The sequence below is a fragment of the Neopelma chrysocephalum genome, unplaced genomic scaffold (genome assembly GCF_003984885.1).
Source record: "Neopelma chrysocephalum unplaced genomic scaffold, ASM398488v2 Primary Assembly neopelma1_23, whole genome shotgun sequence".
Lineage (NCBI taxonomy): Eukaryota > Metazoa > Chordata > Aves > Passeriformes > Pipridae > Neopelma > Neopelma chrysocephalum.
The window spans coordinates 2,502,333-2,520,447 of NW_020897691.1; the positions used below are offsets into that span (position 1 = coordinate 2,502,333).

The 18,115-nt window shown below is 39.9% G+C and overlaps 2 protein-coding genes across 5 annotated transcripts in view; one reads left to right on the top strand and one right to left on the bottom strand.

The window, feature by feature from the left end:
* Positions 1-12,471, top strand: part of GREM2 (gremlin 2, DAN family BMP antagonist) — a 41,137-nt gene extending 28,666 nt beyond the window's left edge. For 2 of the 3 annotated variants that reach the window (XM_027684512.1, XM_027684531.1), the window contains exon 2: positions 6,844-12,471. In XM_027684512.1, coding sequence (XP_027540313.1) covers positions 6,845-7,348 — 504 coding nt within the window. In that variant the 5' untranslated portion in view covers position 6,844 and the 3' untranslated portion in view covers positions 7,349-12,471. Of the gene's footprint in view, positions 1-2,182; positions 6,257-6,843 lie in introns of those variants that run through there. The other variant, XM_027684521.1, reaches the window with a different exon arrangement.
* Positions 12,472-12,819: 348 nt separating this feature from the next.
* The window catches only part of FMN2 (formin 2), a 185,651-nt gene continuing 180,355 nt past the window's right edge, over positions 12,820-18,115 (bottom strand). For both annotated transcript variants that reach the window (XM_027684504.1, XM_027684496.1), the window contains 2 exons: positions 16,328-16,409; positions 12,820-14,916 (listed from right to left, as the gene is read on the bottom strand). In XM_027684504.1, coding sequence (XP_027540305.1) covers positions 14,890-14,916; positions 16,328-16,409 — 109 coding nt within the window. In that variant the 3' untranslated portion in view covers positions 12,820-14,889. The remainder of the gene's footprint in view (positions 14,917-16,327; positions 16,410-18,115) is intronic.

Sequence of the window (18,115 nt, forward strand, 5' to 3'; positions counted from 1 at the left end):
TTTTCCCTCCTCCCAGTCCTCCTTTTTTCCCTGATGTTGCATATGCTGCCAGTACTGATGACTACCCAGACACTTCTGAGTAGGACATCTCACTCTGCTTGGGACAATTCACATTGCTCACCAGGCAGACATTTGTCTGTGGTTGGTTCTAAAACCACAAGTTCCTGAAGCTGAAATAGCAATGAAATTTAGGACTTTTAATCATAACGATATTAAAAAAAAACCCTTTGTCCATTTACCTGTTAGTATTCAGTCAGAGTTCTGTGTGTTCCTGTTCCCCTAAAAATGGCATTGCTGCATTCCTGAGCTACCATAGGATAACAGTGCTTTTACATTCCTTGCAGCTTTTGTTCCTTCTCTTTATCTTATTTTTCCTGTGTTAAAAGGCTGACACAGTTGTGGAATCAAATCTTTGCTACTAGTAAATACAAGGTAATATGAAGTTGACAGTGTCTTGCTTCACTGTATTACCTGGCTAATATTTACACTTAAATTCCTCCAAATCCAAACCAACAAACCTTGTAGCAGTTTTCTCCCCTATTTTCTTCTAGTTGGGAGATTACCTTAGTAATTGCATCTATTATATGTGTGTGTGTGTCTCTTTGGGGAAGCACTGGTATTTATCATGGATTTAATCACAGAGTGTGGGTAAGGTTAGAAGGAACCACAGTGTGTCATCTGGTCCAACCTTCTTGCTCAAGCAGGGTCATTCCAGAGCACATTGCACAGCTCCTGGAACTAGAAAATCTATAGTCACAGCTAAATTAATATGATGCAACATCCTTTCAACTAGCTCTATCTTAGCATAGATTGTTCCCACCATTGTATTTTTCTACATACTTTGGTTTTGTTGATTTGTATATTTTTCAATATTTTAAATTTAGTGTCTTCAGGAACTGTCCTGACAAGGAGAACTTCTAAATTCTGACATTAGGGGGGAAATGTTGTCCTCTCCTGAAGAACATAGGCTGGGATCATTGAAACGCAGCTCCATCTCCCCCTGTCAAAAACAAAGCAAGAGCCTCACTGTAGAATGTGGTTCCTGAGATGTCTAGCCTGCAGGAAGACCTTTCCCGGTTCTTTCAAAGCTTCGTGGTGTTCCCTGTGGGTATGCTTGGCTCGCTGGTGTATAGGTGTTGGTGAAAGGGAGAGAGAAGAATGGATCTCCTTGGTGGGCAGGAGAGGGAAGGATGGAGAGGAGGAAGAATCTCCAGCCAAGCCAGCCAAACTAGGAATTTATTACTTCTGAAAGAAATGTTTGCTCCCTCTACCACCTACTGTTAGTCTGTGATGCAAGAAAATAGCTTTCTTTCAAATCACTATAAAAGGTTCTTAGAGGGCAAGAATGGAAAAATTTCTGCCTCTAATGGTATTAATTATTCTTTTTAAAATAATTATTGCTTTTGGTGTTGCATGCATTGATTTTGGAGACTGATTCTTGGTACCCCTAGTACATGGTAACTCTACTGCCAGAATGCAGAGATTTTGTATCTGAATATCTGAATAACACATCCTAGCTTCAGTACTGTGTTTTCTGTGTTTTTTTAAGTTTGGTCTCCCCTGCCTCCTTCATGTTTTGTTGTTGTGGCCTCAGTCTTGGCAATTTAGTAATGAGAATCTATTAATGATAGAACGATTTAATAAGACGCCCATGTCTCTGCAAAAAGAGGTGCAGTACAGTGTTCAGTTGTTGCTGACACTGTTGAGACATGGGAGAAATAGTTTCCAAAGGATACTTGAAAGAGAAAAATTAGCACCAAATACCTCCCTTGCACAAGGATGGCTGATGAGTGTTTATTATGGTCTTTATGTGAACATTGTACCATTAGAATCATGCCTAACCATTAATAAATTAAATAAATAGCATTTTTGGCTTCCTGGTAGAGAATCTGATATTTCCTGGCTTCCCATATCTGTTGCTAAAGCCAAGTTTTAATTCTTTGAAAAGCCATTGCCTGGCTTGTCTTCAAGGAACACTTCTTGTGTCCCATCTTAAATGTGAGAACTAACCAAGTACAACATTTATATACATATGACTGATTCTTTATCTGAGTAGATCAAATATGAAAATAGGTTGGGACTAGAAAAATTTTTGGTAAGAGGGATCCCTAAGGAGAGCTGTCGTGTCTCTGAAGTTTGCAGGATGGAACCTGGGAAAGATTGATGCAGGTGGTCAGATGTGGCCATCTGATTTCCATCATACTATGGAAATGGACCTGATTTAATCTAGTCTGTAATACCTGCCTTTTGCTGGTAGTTAAAGAGAATCGCTTTTCCAAGGGAAACTCTTCAGCCATTAACTAAATTCAAAATTTTCGAAAAGAATCTCTGAACTTGTTTATCATCTTCCCAGTAATGGGCTCTTACGGTACTTTTGATACATGTAGGATAGATTTATAGTACTAAATTTTTTTCCTCATGAATCCATACTGTGACTAAGCTGAATAGGTAGACTCCCAAATTCCATGACAAGACAGGTTTTGCAGGTTTTTGGGCTTTAAAAAAAAATAATTAAAAATTGGCTGTGACTATTTTTCTGAATTCCCTCCAGAAGGGCCTGGTGAAGCGATGATTGTGTCATACCTGTATCAGAGACTTGGATGTTTCCAGGAATACTGATAATGCTGAGTGCTTTGTAGGTGTGAATTCTAAAGCAAACAAATGAGTGTCACACCTACTGATTTCCTGAGCAGCTAACATAAAATATCACAGTGATCTTCCAGTTACATCCCTCTTTCTTTCTGTCCACCTGCAGCTCTGAAGTAGGCTGACCTACAGAACAGGAATTCCCAGTCAGAAACTGCATCTTCAGCTGAGAAACTGGTCATGACTTTGAAAATCAGAGGAAACATCAGAGCAGTCACTCAGCACAGATGGGCACTGCTGTTAAGTTCTGCCCTGTCTTTCAGACCATAGCACCCACTTCTGCATTGGGGGACTTCTCCGAAAAAGATGCCCTTGAATTCTGAAATCAAATCTAATGCTCCAATTCAGAGAGAACTTCCCTAACCACAAAACTATAGGCTATTTTTGGGGTTACATTACTTTCTGTCTTGCTCTGGAGCTGGATTAATTTCAAGAATACATGAGTTATTGGGCCAGAAGGTCATATGCAGGAGAGAGCCTGCCTTGGTAGATATTTTATGTTACACAGTAATTGCATACAAAGAAGAAATACAGCTAAGGGCAGACAGTGATCCTGGGTTTTCCCCTCCTAGTACAGTGCCCTGACCTCTGCAAATAACAGAGCTGGATCTTGGCATTCTTGCCTCCTTGGCCAAAAGAAGGATTTTTTATACTCCTGGGTACCTGATAGCTCAGCTCCATCATGCTGGGTTTGATGAATTTATGAACTCATACTTGATGCTGATTTCCTTATCTCAAGGAGAAAATCCTTGCCATGTGAAATGTAAGTGCAGCCAGGCCTTGTTGAGTATCTCGTCTAAGGTTAAGTTATTCTCAGCTCACGTGCTAGAAAAAAGGCGTGTGGGGGAACTGGCAGGAGCTGGCAACAATGCTTGAAGAAGTTGAAAACTGTCACACAGGAGTCTCCACTGGCTCTGCCATGGGAACCCCAGTGCAGCAGGAATGGGGGGCCCAGGCTGGCATTGGTGCAAGTTGTGGAGGCATTGGACTTTTGAGGCAGTTCTTGCTTGCATCGTCTCAGCCACATGCTGTTCCATTTTGTTACATCTAAGTAGGGCAGAACTGCCCTGTTCTTGCCAAAAGCCAGATTCTTCTCCAGTACGTTTTGTGTTTCTTCTCATCCCGTTCTGTGTGCAGACAGATAGCATTCACCATGTTGCTTTGCATTCAAATTGAGTTTGCCAAAATGTTCTGATTCTCTGGGAGTACTGAGGTCTCTCTTCTCTTTGCATGTGAGCACCATAAATATATGGAGTCCTTGGCAAGTTGCTGGCACCAGGTGACCTTGTTTGCACCCTTACTTGCTTGAATAGGGGATTTGTGTGCCAGGGCTTAGAAAGGGGTGATTTGCAGGCTAGTAAAGGGCAACCCTGTGATTAGAAATTCCACGATCTGACAGAATGCACATTTGACCTGCTAGTGTAAGGTAGATTATTATTCTATTATGTAAATATTTTAAGGCTCAAGTCTGATAAGGATCAATGAGAGAAATGAGTGGTGCGTTCCTACCTGTCTGTAGAAGTACTTGCTGACATGTACTGCAGCGTTTGGTTTATAACCTTACAATAGCGGCTTTGATTAATAATACTTTATTAGTTATAAACATAGACTTACTGAGCAAATCCTGCTTACTCTGTTGCATGGCTCTCCATGTCTACATAAAACCATTTCAGTAATTAGAAAGTTACTATAATATTTCTCTGTATTGTAGATTTTGAGTTCTCTGCTTTCCTGAATTCCTACATAAGATTTCTACTTGACCCCCGTCCTTGACACAAAAGGGAAATGTGTCTTTTCAACTTGCCTTTTATGATAAGAAAGGGTGGGTATGGTAAGACAGGGCTTCACAGAACATAAAGGTTGGAAAAAACCTGTAAAATCATCCCAAGAAAAGAGAAAGGTATGGGGGAAAGGGTGCATCTCTGCTTCTGATGTGCTTCTGGACCTGAGCTATGCCAGGATCAGAGAAATGAGACTGGAGAGGCAATATCCCTTGTGTTTCAAGAGAAGAGTAGAAGAGTATGCCTGAGAAATGTGGCATAAGGCATCTTGTGAAAAGCTCGTCTCTGTTGTTTTCTAGAAGATGTAGGCTTGTAACTGTGTTTTTTTTCCTCTCCTTTCTGTATAAAACACAAACTAGTGGGGATCAGTTGTTTTATCTACTACTGAAATGCAGCCATCAGTGCAGAATAACATGAGAACAGTTTGAAAGGAGGCATGGAACACTATATTCAACTGAAACTAATTACCTGATTAGGTTTTGGCCTGCATGTGTGGGTTGACATCCAATGGACTTGGCGACAATTCTTGCCAGCAAAGCCAAGTGTAGTCTTGCTTCATTTAAAGACTTTGGACAAAAGTTCTGGACTTGCATGCTGAATGCTAAGCAGTGTGAAAATAGGCCACTGATTTAAAGTACCCATGGCTACAGTGGGTGTCAGTGGGCAGATGGCATGGTTGCAGATGAATGAGCTTTTTTGGAACTTTAGAAATACTTGTTTCCATTTAAAGGTGGTTCTGTTTCAAGCACACAATCTGATGAAATTTAACGCTGCATCGGAACATCCTCTGTTCACAGCTATTGTATTAGCACTTTCCTTTTCTTCAGCACTTCAAAATTCTCCCCTTAGAAACTTAGTCAAGTCTGGCATTGGGATTTTATAGACTTAGAAAATAACCTAAGGGGATGTTATCTCACCTAGTCTGCTACAGTAGTTCCTCCTCTTTATCTCCACAGGAGTTAAATACATTAGGCCTGCTTTATTAGGTGAGAAGCATTTGTTAACACCGTTGTTGTCTTCTTTTGCACCTTTACTGCAAACACTTTTTTTATCTCTTGGTGTCCTTGTTTGGAAAATGGTACGTTTTCCAGACAGGAGTACCTATGCAACATGTGAAGTGTCTATAGTGTTAGACATTATACTTACCAGTCTGATGGTAGTTTTTTGTCTAGGCACCTTTTTAAAGTAAAAAAAAATAAAATCATTTCTTGGTTTGAAGCTTTACTGTGAAGAGAGGAATGAGTGTTTCATCTGTATGCTATTAAAAAATTATCCATTAAGAACAAAGGGGAGCAGAGTACTTTTAGAAAGACTTGGAAATGTACTTACCTCCAAATGGGAAGCTTCTGTGCTGCACCCAGTTCTGGCACTGTAGAGACCCTCTGTTCTTCTTTCCCAGGGAGAATGATATGAAATGAACTGTCAAATCAGTTGTAGCAGTTCACTGGTGAGCATTGACTTCATGAGGAGATTTAGTACATTACTGTGATATTCTGGAAGTGCTTTGAGACACATTACTAAAATGAATTGGACAAGAGCTAGTAAGAGATGCTCCACAGAACAAGAATACCTAATAGAAAACCGCAGGAAAAAATATTTTTGCCAACTGGCTGACTATTTCAACTTAGCAACCAGATCATGCTCTACCCTATTCCTTAACATCTAAAATAAATATTGAATCCTCTCATGTTTACAGACCTTCTTAACCCATTTGCCCAAGAGGCGTTGCAGTTGTGAAGTCCTCGAAATTGTGTTTAAGCATTTCCTTTTACTGCAAAAATAAATCCATCAAATTTTTGGCCTCCCACAAAGACAACAAATACAAGCCTGTAAGTGCCATAAAAGCCCCAAGAAACTTCAGAAGCAATTTAAAATAATAAAAATAGTCTTTTGGACACCCCGTGCTACTTCTGTGTGGAACGAGGTTGGGCTGGGTCTCGGGGGCTGAAGAGGCAGATGGGAGTTCACTTTATGTGACCTGGTATTCCCTTCCCCTCTCCTCTGCCATCCCCAAAACAGCTATTACCATATTGTCAGGAGCCTCCTGAGCCTTTGCTAGCCAGGAGTTTGCCTAGCTATTTGGACCAGGATTTCACAGAGAAGGAGGAAACCTTTCTGGCTGAAGCTTCTGTAAAACCACCACTTCAGCCATCAAAGCAGCAGTGTCCCTGTGGGGAAAAAGCAAGTAGGAGAATTTCTGGGGGTTGAGAGGGAGCAATGTGACTTTCCAAAGGGCCTGGCCTCTTCATGGTAAGTAATCACCCTAGAATAGTGCTAATCTCCTAGGAAAAGTGATAGGATTACAAATGCAATAAGATCTCCACTTCTTCCAAAGGCATGGGTAAAGTTAAACTCCATTACAATTCTGTTGTTTGAAAATGTGTCTCTCTAACAGTGACTTCTGCTGCCATTGCAGGATGATTTGGAAATTTGCCTTGTCCGTTTTTCTGATGGCAACGCTGGTTCGAGTAACAGACACCAGGAAAAACCGCCCTGCAGGTGCCATTCCCTCTCCGTACAAAGGCAGCAGCAGCAACCACTCGGAGCGTAGGCATCAACTGAACAAGGAGGTGTTGGCCTCCAGTCAGGAGGCCTTGGTGGTCACCGAGAGGAAGTACCTCAAGAGCGACTGGTGCAAGACGCAGCCCCTGCGGCAGACTGTCAGTGAGGAGGGCTGCATCAGCCGCACCATCATCAACCGCTTCTGCTATGGGCAGTGCAACTCCTTCTACATCCCACGGCATGTGAAAAAGGAGGAGGAGTCTTTTCAGTCCTGTGCTTTCTGCAAGCCACACAAGGTCACCTCTTCGACCGTGCAGCTGGAGTGCCCTGAGCTGGACCCACCATTCCGACTCAAGAAAATTCAGAAGGTCAAGCAGTGCCGATGCATGTCTGTGAATCTGAACTCAGGCAAACTGTGAGAGCAGGCATATAGCTGCTGCTTGTTGTTGCCTCTGTCAGATTTATGCTGTCTCTCCCACTGAGCAGACTGTCCATTTTGTTGGTTTGTTTCTTCTTTTCCTTTTTTTTTTTGTGTTTTGTTTTCTTTCAGGAGGCAACTCTCCAGCAAGGAAAGGCTCCTTGACACTTGCCTACTGGAATAATGCTTTTTAATGGGCTGTGTTAGGCACTTCACCGTAAAGTTTCATTGTATTTTTAATATCATCTGGCAGTTGAATCTTCTGGCATGGAGCAGGCTTCCAGAAGTTGGGATTGATGATCTAAGTGACCAGTTGGCTGAATCCAGCATTAAATGTTTCCACTGTGTGGAGTAAAGCCCTCTGCCCTACACTCCAGTTCCCTCCACATGTTGAGAACACCTTCCCTGTGCTTTGGTCTGGAGCTTCTTTCTCTCACCTGGAAGTGCTGGGGTTCTGCCCAGGACTGGGGGACACAGGTGAGGGAGAGTAACAAGGAGCAATGTGTGAAAAGCGAGACTTTCCAATGAAACTTAGCTTCTTAAGACGACTTCAATTGTGCAATGACAAATGGTTCTGGGCTTGTTGTCTGAACAGCAGATCAGAAGCAAGGAGAAGAGGGCGAGGCACTGGGTCAGCCACAGTGACCACAGAGCAGACTGAGGGTGGGTTCTGATGCTGTTGTGGTTAGAGTATATTGAACACATGGTCTCTGCAGCAGTGTTTATTTTGTAACCTAGCTATAGTAAACAGCTGTTTAAAGTATTATAGACCTAGCCATGTATATTTTCCTTGTGGCAGAATATGCCAGAGATTAAAATATGTTAAGAGACTCGGTTGCTAGGTCAGCTGCCTGGCTTAAAATGAACATGGTTTTACTAGGCTTTCTGTAGGTTTTTGTATGTTAGATATGTGTGTGAGTTTCTTACTCCAAAAAGGACAACATCCATTTACAACATTATATTTATGCCTGCACAGACTGGGGAAGGTGGGAGGATAGTGAGAAAGGAGCTGAGAACACTTAAGGGAGTGATGTTTCCCTTAAGGTATAAAAGCACTGTCACACAAGGACAAAGGACAAAATTTGGTCATTGCTGAATTGAATACAAAAGCTATGTAAGTGTCATTGAGTTTTGGGAGTGGTGTCTCTCTCATGATTGGAAACCATGATAATGTGTTAGCATTAAAGGACAAACCCATCAGTCAGTGCCACTGGAATGGGTCACAGCTGTGGGAGCAGGGATAGAGGAGGTTGTGATTGCTGCATTATTGGTGGTGCACTAAGTTTTTGAGACCTGCACAATCAGTGTTGGTGAATGCTTGCAGTTCATTTTAAATCATACTATGTTGTTATTTAGTTGATGGAGTTTATTATGTCCTGTATATCCCATTTGTTGCAGTTCTCATCTGTATTAGTCCCAGCTGCATTAAAATCCTGTCTCAAACCGGCCCCTTCCCCCAAACCAAAGCCCATGCGCTCTCATTTGTCTGAAGCTTACAAATTAAAAAGGACACACTGCCTCCCTGATGCATGTCTCACAGTTCAGCATCTGCATATAGTGAAACCAACCTGCTGTGGGAACCCCTCCCCGCCAGCTTCTTTGCATGCAGCCGCTTCAAGGAGTTAATATGTTCAGCACTGTCGCCAGCCAGAGCTTCAGAGCCCCAGGTCTCCACTATGTGACAGGCCTCTCTAAGAGGCTTTCAGGGCTGATCTCTGCAAGAGCTCACCAAGCGGTTTACAGGGACTGGCATGGGCAGGATGAGATTGGTCGAGTCTATTAGCCCTGTTACATGAACAGACGTTGCTTTTCTGCTGTGATCTCTCAAAGTGTCAGAAGTGCACAGGGAGACTCCTCACACAGGGAATGCTTTAGGGGTTGTAACTGCTGTGCTGTGGCATCCTGCCAGCCCCTGGATGGGCACCATTCCGTCTAGGCTTGAGAGAGCTGGTGTGGGTGAGGTGCAGAGGGGGAAGGTGGCAGTACGGTCTACTAAGACTTCAGGGATCCCAGTCTCCACTTGAAAGGAACAAACTGAAAGTCACACATTTTGGACTAGAGAGAGAAAAGCACCCTAGTACATTCAGTTAAGAAAAACATGCAAGAATCTTTACCTTTAAGCTATGCCCCGCCTGGGTTTTTCACCAGTTTGCAATATGAATATGCTGCAGCTTAAAGCTCCTTCTAGGAGCTGTGTTTATGTAAAAACTGACTTGAGCTTGTAATGGTTAAAACTGTATTTAATTCTTGTTTTATAAATGAAAACAAAAAATGAAGAAATGCTTTAAGTATAATGTAATTATTTTATAGGTCAACTATTAAATTATAGATTAAATAATAAAGCTACTCTAGGGTTATATGGCATCCAGGTGTTTTGCTTCAACAGCTTGTGTCCAACTGCTCTCTAATCAGTATATGCTCCATCTTCCTTTTCAACCTCCCAAATACAGGTGAATGATGGCTCACTCTGATAGCTTGGGAAAACCTAACTACTTCTCCCCTTGTCCCTAACAAAAGTACCTGCAAGACAAGAAGGAAAAATGAAATGCACTAGTCTTAGATTCTGGAGTTGATTTTGCATGCACAAATTCTGTTTTTTTTGGTTAAATGACAAGACAAGCAAAACTCCACCACTGGCTGAAACACCAGCATCATTTGTGGTAAGAGATATAACTGTTACCCTGACCTAAGTGGTTTTGCTTAAAGTATATATAGATCCTTACATAACAGGCACCATACTACTCATAAGGAAAAAAAAAAAAGGTATATCTTAAGATATAGGTGAGCTTTAATGGTTGCTGTTGGCTCTTGAATGGGTACACTGTATGTCACTCCAAATATAGGGAAGTGTTTTGGGGTTTTTTCATTTCCAACCCAGAGAAAATGCAGTTTCTCAAAGGAAAATTTTTGTGATGAAAGGGAGTAGTCACATGGATGAATGAGCCTCCATGTGACCAGAAGAGATGCCTGTCATGGGTCTTGAAAGAAGCAGGAGCACCTGCACTATAACTAGCAAGGGAGGGCTATGTCCTTTATGGCACTTCTGACACCTGCAGAAGCCCTTTACTCTCTTTCCTTGCCCATCTCTTGCCCAAATCCTCTCACAGTTCAGTGAATCAATGTGTTTGGAGCCTTTTTTTTTTTTTTCATAGCTGTTGCTTTTGAGAAATTAGTGGTTTGCTTTGTGTTAGCTACCAAAGTGTGGTCAGGGTGCCCTGCTCAGAACTTGTGCCTCAGTTGGCTTAAAGGGAGCTCAGTAGTAACCTCATCTAATTTCCAGCTGTCTCTTGGCCAGTCTTCTGCTTTGCAGGTCGCTTCACTGCCCAGCATCCACCTGAACCTCTACTGTCTGAGGCACAGCCTAGACTCCAGCTCCAGTTTTTTAAAACTCTTGCTGCCTGACTGTTGAACCATCATACCAGAGACATATGTTGTTATCCAAAAATCTCCCCCTTGTGGAAGCAATCTCAAGAGCAAGGCAAATCTCTCTGAGTAGATGAAAAAAGCCTTAGGTCAGTGGAGTTTTTTTAAGTGGAGTGCTGCTACAGGACAGGAGAAGGAGGAGGACAGTGAATGTTTAGCTCTACCACCATGGAACTGTCATGCTGGCAGGGCCCCGATTTAGGGTGAGTGGCAAATGACCTTTTTAAGAGCTTAAATTTGAGCTGTGGTTGGGAAGCAGAGAAAACAGTGCTGACTCAATAGGGACCCTTTATCTTCAGAAATATGTTACTTTACGTTACTTTTTTTAGGCAATGGACTTACCATTGGATGCTTTTACAAGTCGGTTGGATGAGTGTCAGGTACAGGTACAGCACAGATGGATCTGTCATAAGCAAGAGAATGACTTGGAAAACCTATTCTGTAATGAGAATCATATTAGTGGGTGGCAGACCTGAATGGTGTGGGTCACAGTTTTCTCTCTCCTCCCTTTGCTGACCTGTTCGCACCATCTTCGGAAAAACTCAACTTCATCAGTTTTTGCTTACTCTTCCCATAGCAGTTTAAAATTGGTGTAACTCAAGTAACTAACAGATTTGTCACAAACTCAGCTTTCCTTTTAACCTAGAGTCTGCAAAAACTGCAAAGACTTGCTATATCTTCTCTCAATGAAATTAATAATTGCTTCCAACTTCTTAAGCCGATCACTGAAAAACTGGGCAAGAAAAAAGTCAGTCTGTGGAAGATGCCTCTAATTGTATTCCCGTTCCCACCGTTGGATAATACTTAACTAAGTTTTGAAAGTGTTTCGGGATGATGAAAGGTACTACAAAAAAAGCTAACCACTACTGTGTCATGATGTGACAAAGTATCATGCTTCTGAAAGGCTTTAATTTGCAAGCAAAACAACATGAATCCTCTTAGCTCCTCATAAAAAACCAGATTGTTATTGTCAGCAAGTCACACCTGCTGCTCAGGTATGAAAGTCCTTCTTTTGCTGCTGCATTTGTTTAAGTAACAGTGACCAATATGTGGTCTTGGTGATCAATAAAAGCTCAGAATTTTGTCTGTGAGAACTCTCGTTGGATTACAGCCAACTCAAAGTGTAGTGGGGTTAATGCTGCAGTAAATGGGGGGATTGCAGTAAACATGGGGTATCCGACCTCTTTAGAACACACTCAAACAAGCAAACAAAAGAACATTAGTCCAGAATTCTAAAAAGTTGAGTGTGCCACTAAAAAAAAAAGAGTGGAAGTGAAACTTGTGCTGGTGGTGTGCATTGGATGTTCCGTGGGTCAACTGTGGTGCTGAACATAGTGGGCTACTTTGCATGGAAGCTTGAATAGGCTGGAGAGAAGCTATATAAAAGAGAAAGAAGTTCAACCAAATAGATTGGGCCTGAGTAACATCAAAGAGAAAAATCTATGTAGCAGCACGCATTTTAGGATCATAACATGGTCCTATGAGCTACAGTCAGCCTTTGACACTGTTCTTCAGAGACTGAGGTTTGCAAATATCTTCTAACATCTGTGCTGGAGATCCAGTGAAAAGTGTATGTATGTATGTATGTGACCATCCTACCAGGTTGCTGGATAACGCACATATATAAAAAGGCATTATAATATGTGGATATAACTTTTCAATGCATGTTTTTGCCCTAATAAGAATTTCTTGAGACTGTTACTTCAGCAGTGTTAGTAAGAACAGGTTACAAACCTGAGCCAAATGCACTACTGGACAGCATGCACAAGCCAGAGAAGTGAGTGATGCATAGTCTGATTGAGTAAAGGACTGAAGCTCTTGCTACCACCACCTGGGGAAAATATATTACCTTTTTTTTTACTCCCACGTAACTGGGAATACCTGTCACTATCCTTTCAAAAGACAAGGAAAGAGAAGCCCCATTTCCTCTGATCCCTTCGCAAAAGTGTTTCCTTGATCACAGGAGCCTGAATGGAATGTGGTACTTAGGGAGCAAATGGTTTGTAGCAAACTATAGCATAGCTGGAGAGTGAAGAGAGAAGGCACTTATTTCATTATTATTCCTTTTATTTTCATATAAATTAACATTCTAAAAAAATTGGAATAGAAACACTAAATACAGTATTGCACATAGTGATCTTTGTTAGACGATCTGTTATTTAATTTAGTATAGTAATATACATACTGTAGGTACTGAAGAGAACAGGAAGGCTACAAATGAAAACATGCTACTGTATCCTTGCACTTAGGAGCAAAGTTAGGAGGAAATAGACTATTGTTTACATAAATACAAACATGGATTTGAATCAGTGCCATTAAAATAGCTTTATTTTTTAAAGTTTCTTTTTCCATAAGTTAGTCGTAACAGCAAATAATCTCTTATTTTCTCTTCCCCAAATAGTAATGTTACTCCCATCAAAACAAAATTTTAGAACTCCGTTCTTGGTAATTAATATCCCTGCCAGAAATTATTAGTAGTACAGAATTTCACGTAGGTTTGTCAGCAACAGGAGACTTGCTTTTCACACAGTGAAAAAAACCATCTTTTCTAGTGCTTGGTATATGCAAAGAATAACAGATTCCTGAGGTCATATTTTGCACTTCCTTTATGACACCCTGTAGGATATACTAGCCTCTGAACAGCTAGGAATGTCTCTTGACGTGCTAGATTAGACAGGGAATAACGCAACCCAGCAGGTTAGAGCTCATTTGCCTTACCCCAGTGTCTTTCAGGCTCCAAAGCTGTGAGCATGTGCATCCAATTGAGTTGCACACAGAGTCTGCTTTTAGGAAAAATGCGCTTTGGAAGAAAAACTTTATCAATCAGACTGATCGGTTTGGGGCTCTTAAATTAGGACTGGAGGAAGGGGTTGTTATCAGTTGAGCAGATCAAAATTGATACCGTGAATTCTGGATTGCAAATAGGAATTAAACTCGTGGTCTAAAATGGAAGCCCTAAGTCGTAGAGTTCAATCATTAACCTCCTAGTCAGGGACACAAAGCCTGGAGGAAGTGTCTGCAATTCTGTTAAGTGTGAAATTGATGTCAATTAGTTGGTAGTCTGTGTTCAGTCACTAGAATTGGCTACTGTTTTCCATAAATGTTGTCTCCATGTGCATCTTTTAATGGCTCGCTAAAGGAGTTTTAAATTAACTGTAAAGCTAATTCCAGAAGGGAAGTCATGGACATGTGGCCAAAAGCCTGTCTGACTTAAGTGATCAGCAGTTAAAACTATACTATATCTTCTAAAGCTCATGTAAAAGTATTAGCTGCTTTATGTATTAACAAACTATAATAGTCAAATCTCTCATACTCTCTATCATACTTCTGTGCTTTTCTGTATTTTTCTGTTTTTCACCTCTTTTTTCCTTTTTCTTTTTTTTTTTTTTAATGCTGGATTTCTGACCCCCATACCACCTGGCATTCACTGTCTGGCAAAAGATGAAGTAAAAGTATACTGCCTTATCGATTTTAAAGATAGTTACAGTAAACATCTTGTTCCACAAATATTTAGTCATGGAGGGCAACCAAACAAGTTGGGAAAGCATTGATTATACTGTATAAACAGCACTTAACGATTCAAAATACAAACTACAAATGCCAACATGAAACAGATACAAACAGTTCACTAGAAGTAACATTTCTTTCCCTAATCTAAGTGCAGTGCCATGAAGTATTTGTGTTAGATGTTGCCAGTAGGAATGGAAATGTTTTGCTGTACCAAGTAGCATTCTTATGAAGTTCAACTTAATGCAATTTTCAGCATGTTCAGAACTGATGCAGATGCTGCTTTTTATGCATGCTGACTTGGCCTATTTGTAATATACCATACACTTTACAAAATATCATTTTTGAGTGGCAAAGGAGATACAGAGTACAGGGAAGGTGTTTCAAGTCCATACCTAGTCTATTGCTGGGCACTCCATTAAGTGATTACATTCGTGAATGAATGTACAATAACACATCAATTGGTGGAAAACTCTAGAGAACAAAAAGCAAATTTAAAAAAGTCAAGAAAGCAAATGATCAGGATGATGTAGTTTCCTTCCCTCTCACTCCCCACCCACAAGCATGTTGAGTTTTGGTAACCAGGTAACCATGGCTTTTGCTTTTCTTCTCTCAGATTTTCATACTTATCTTTGCTTTCTGAAAAATAAAATAAATTTAAAAAAAAAAGAGGAATTGAGTGTACATAAAACCATCTTACACGCACTTATGCTATGTAAAGCATAGAAATATATATCCTAATGATCAATTATAGTTACTGTAGAACTGCTTCACAAATAAACTTCCTTTGAAGAAGGAACTGAAGTAGACTACAGCTATACACTTCTTGTGAAATATTTTTGTTTACTTTCCTTTTCACTCATCAAATTTTTCTAATACTGAAAGTCCTTGTTTCAGTGCAAATAATGATACAGGAATAATTAAGCAAATAGTTATTTCTTAAAAGAAAATAAATCAGTGTCTTTATATACTGCAAGATATAAGTTAGATGGAGAAATTCAAAACAATGTTAACTTTTTTTTTTTAATAACATCTTGATCTGTTTTATAATCAAATTGATTAAATGTAGTTTATCATTCCTTACCAAACTAGTACTTCATTTACATTTCTTGCGGCACTAACCACAGCCAACTTTCACTAAACAATCAGAATAAGAAATAATAAATGCAATATTATTTCTTCCTGTGTCAGATTATATTAGTTAGAATGCAGCAAATTACCACATGCTTCATTTCCAAGATTTGTCACAGTAATATAGCCATGACTACAAAGCACAAAAGAATTAAGTCATGTCTCATGGTGGGAAGGAGGGGTGTGGACAGGGACACAGACACATGAAAAAATCTTCTAATATTTTATAAATATAAATGATGGCCAATTGCTACAGGTATCATTTAAATGTGAGGTGCAAGATTAATTTTTCACTAGAGGAATATTACTTTTCAGTAAAATCAGCCATGATCCTAGCAGTGCTTAGACAATCACAGGGGAAAGGTTTCATTGAATGACCAGAATTACTCCTCTCGTATCACTGAAGTTATTTGTTTTCAGAATGGTGAAAGCACAGTATTATCTTTTTCTAGGGTTTCTATTCCAAACAAATCCCTATCAATGGAACAGAAGCCACTAGTATTTGATACAGTGATCCAGCTTGAAAAATGTGTACCTGTCAAAATTCTTCCTTACATGTTGTAACTGTAGAAGAGAGAATACAGACTGAATGAACTTGGACTGGAATTGCCTTTTTGCCTTTTGGTGCCTCCCACACCGAGACTGGGAAGAAGACAGATTGGTAGGGTGGGGCAACAATATGTTGATCTTACTTGTGCTACATCTATTTTGTGGAGTAATATTCACAGGCAGATGTCAAGTTTGTTAATCTAACTCCTTTAATCAAAATGTTAAACATTAAAACAACAACAACAAAACCCCAAACCAAAAAACAACCCAGAACAAAAACATACATCAAGAATAACATACTTATAAAATGCAAAGAGCAAACAGTAGAAAAAGTAATGGGAACAGAAGCATTGCTACAATTTTTACTTACAATTCCAGAATCATGTTTTGGTCTTATGTTGTATAGTGACTTCCCCTTTTTCTGCCTGCAGACTTCCTCTGCTTCTTTAACTCTGAAGAGAGACAAAATATATAAGTATTCCCGTAGAACCAACAACATTTCCGAAGACAATGCATTATAGAACTCACAAATTTAGGCCTGAGGACGCAAGTGGACAATTGTGTTCTCCATATATTCATTAGCACGCTCCACAAAATAGTACTTGCACTCTAGGGCTGTTGTGGCCATACCTGGCACTTACAAGGACAGGCATAATCAAAGGCCTAATCAATTCTACTTACAAAAGCAATCAGTACTTTCTGCAGTTGAAGATTCAGATGTATGAGGGTTTTAAACACACGGGGTCACATGAAGTTTACATTTCAGAGCATTCATGCAAACATTGCTAAGAAAACTTCTTTTTATCACTGTTTAAAATAATTCTTCATCCACTCCCAACCTCAGTACTTCAACTACAGTTTAAACAAAGTTTCTCACCAAGCTATCTTTCCTTCCACCCATTCTTGTTTAGATTTAAAATGGTGAAATAGCTTAACCTAAATTTCCAGCTTCCATTCTAACTTACAAAAAAAATGGAAAATTGACATGGAACATGATGTTTAAACATGATGTTTAAAGATGGTGTGAGTCACTGCACACATGTCTTTCATTCCAAAGCTGAGGAGCAGGTTGCAGAAGTAAGGGTCCACTTCTTAGTTCTTCCTGACTTGGCAAACACTACCAAATTAGGACCTTGTGAAATCCCACCACATTCCTGATAAGAGAAATGTCCTTTTTTTGCCATGCAGATAGGAAATAAACTGTGAAAGGCAGAGGACTACACTCAGACTGGGAGCCTGCCAGAATAATTTGATGGGTTGAATGTCACACCGTAAAATATTTCTTTACCACTTTCACTCGTTTTGTAGATCAACCTTGTAAACACACATGGTTACTGAAACACTGATAATACAGATTTAACTTATAGACTCTGAGCTCCTAAGACTTACATAAACACTTTCCATAAGATGACATTAAATCATGTGAGATCTGTATTTATTTATTTAGATATAAATCCTATATTGGCTTGCTCTTGCAAAAAATATAGACTTTAGATGGCACGTACTCTGCCTTTTCATCATTATCCAACAATGAAAAAAAAACCCAACAGTTAAATGATATTGAAGAAATGATATATCCTTGGCTGGTTCCTTGTGGTTCATCTCCAGACCACTCATATGTCTGCTATTTCAGCAAGGCTACATAGGGCAATGTGAGAATCAGATTTTGTGTTACTATTATTTTTAATATTTTTGTGTGTGTGGTAAGGGCCAGATTTTCAAAATAAAACTCCAGCTGGGTCTGCTAAGCACATTAAAAAAACCGCCTTCGCATTCATCTCTCCTTTATTCAACTTCCCCAGACACACCTTGTTCTTTTCACAAGTTTCAAATTTATACTTTAAAAAATTAATTTAAATGTCAGTTCTTTTTCAGCACTTCCATCGAGCTGCCCTCTTCATTTGATGGCCTTATATGTTATCAGTGTATGGAGACCTTGATGTGCACAGTTTGGGGGCAAAAAAAAGGCTTTGAAAACTGTTGTTTTCAAGCTGTAATGATTTCTATCTGACTGCAAATGAGATAGACTGCTGGAGCATAAACTAGAACAAAAATGTCAAACAGTCAAGTAATTCACTTTTAAAATATATTTAAATAGATATGGTAGAAGTGACAGCCAAGATGTGGTGATAGCCTCAAATAGAAGCTTATGGGAATT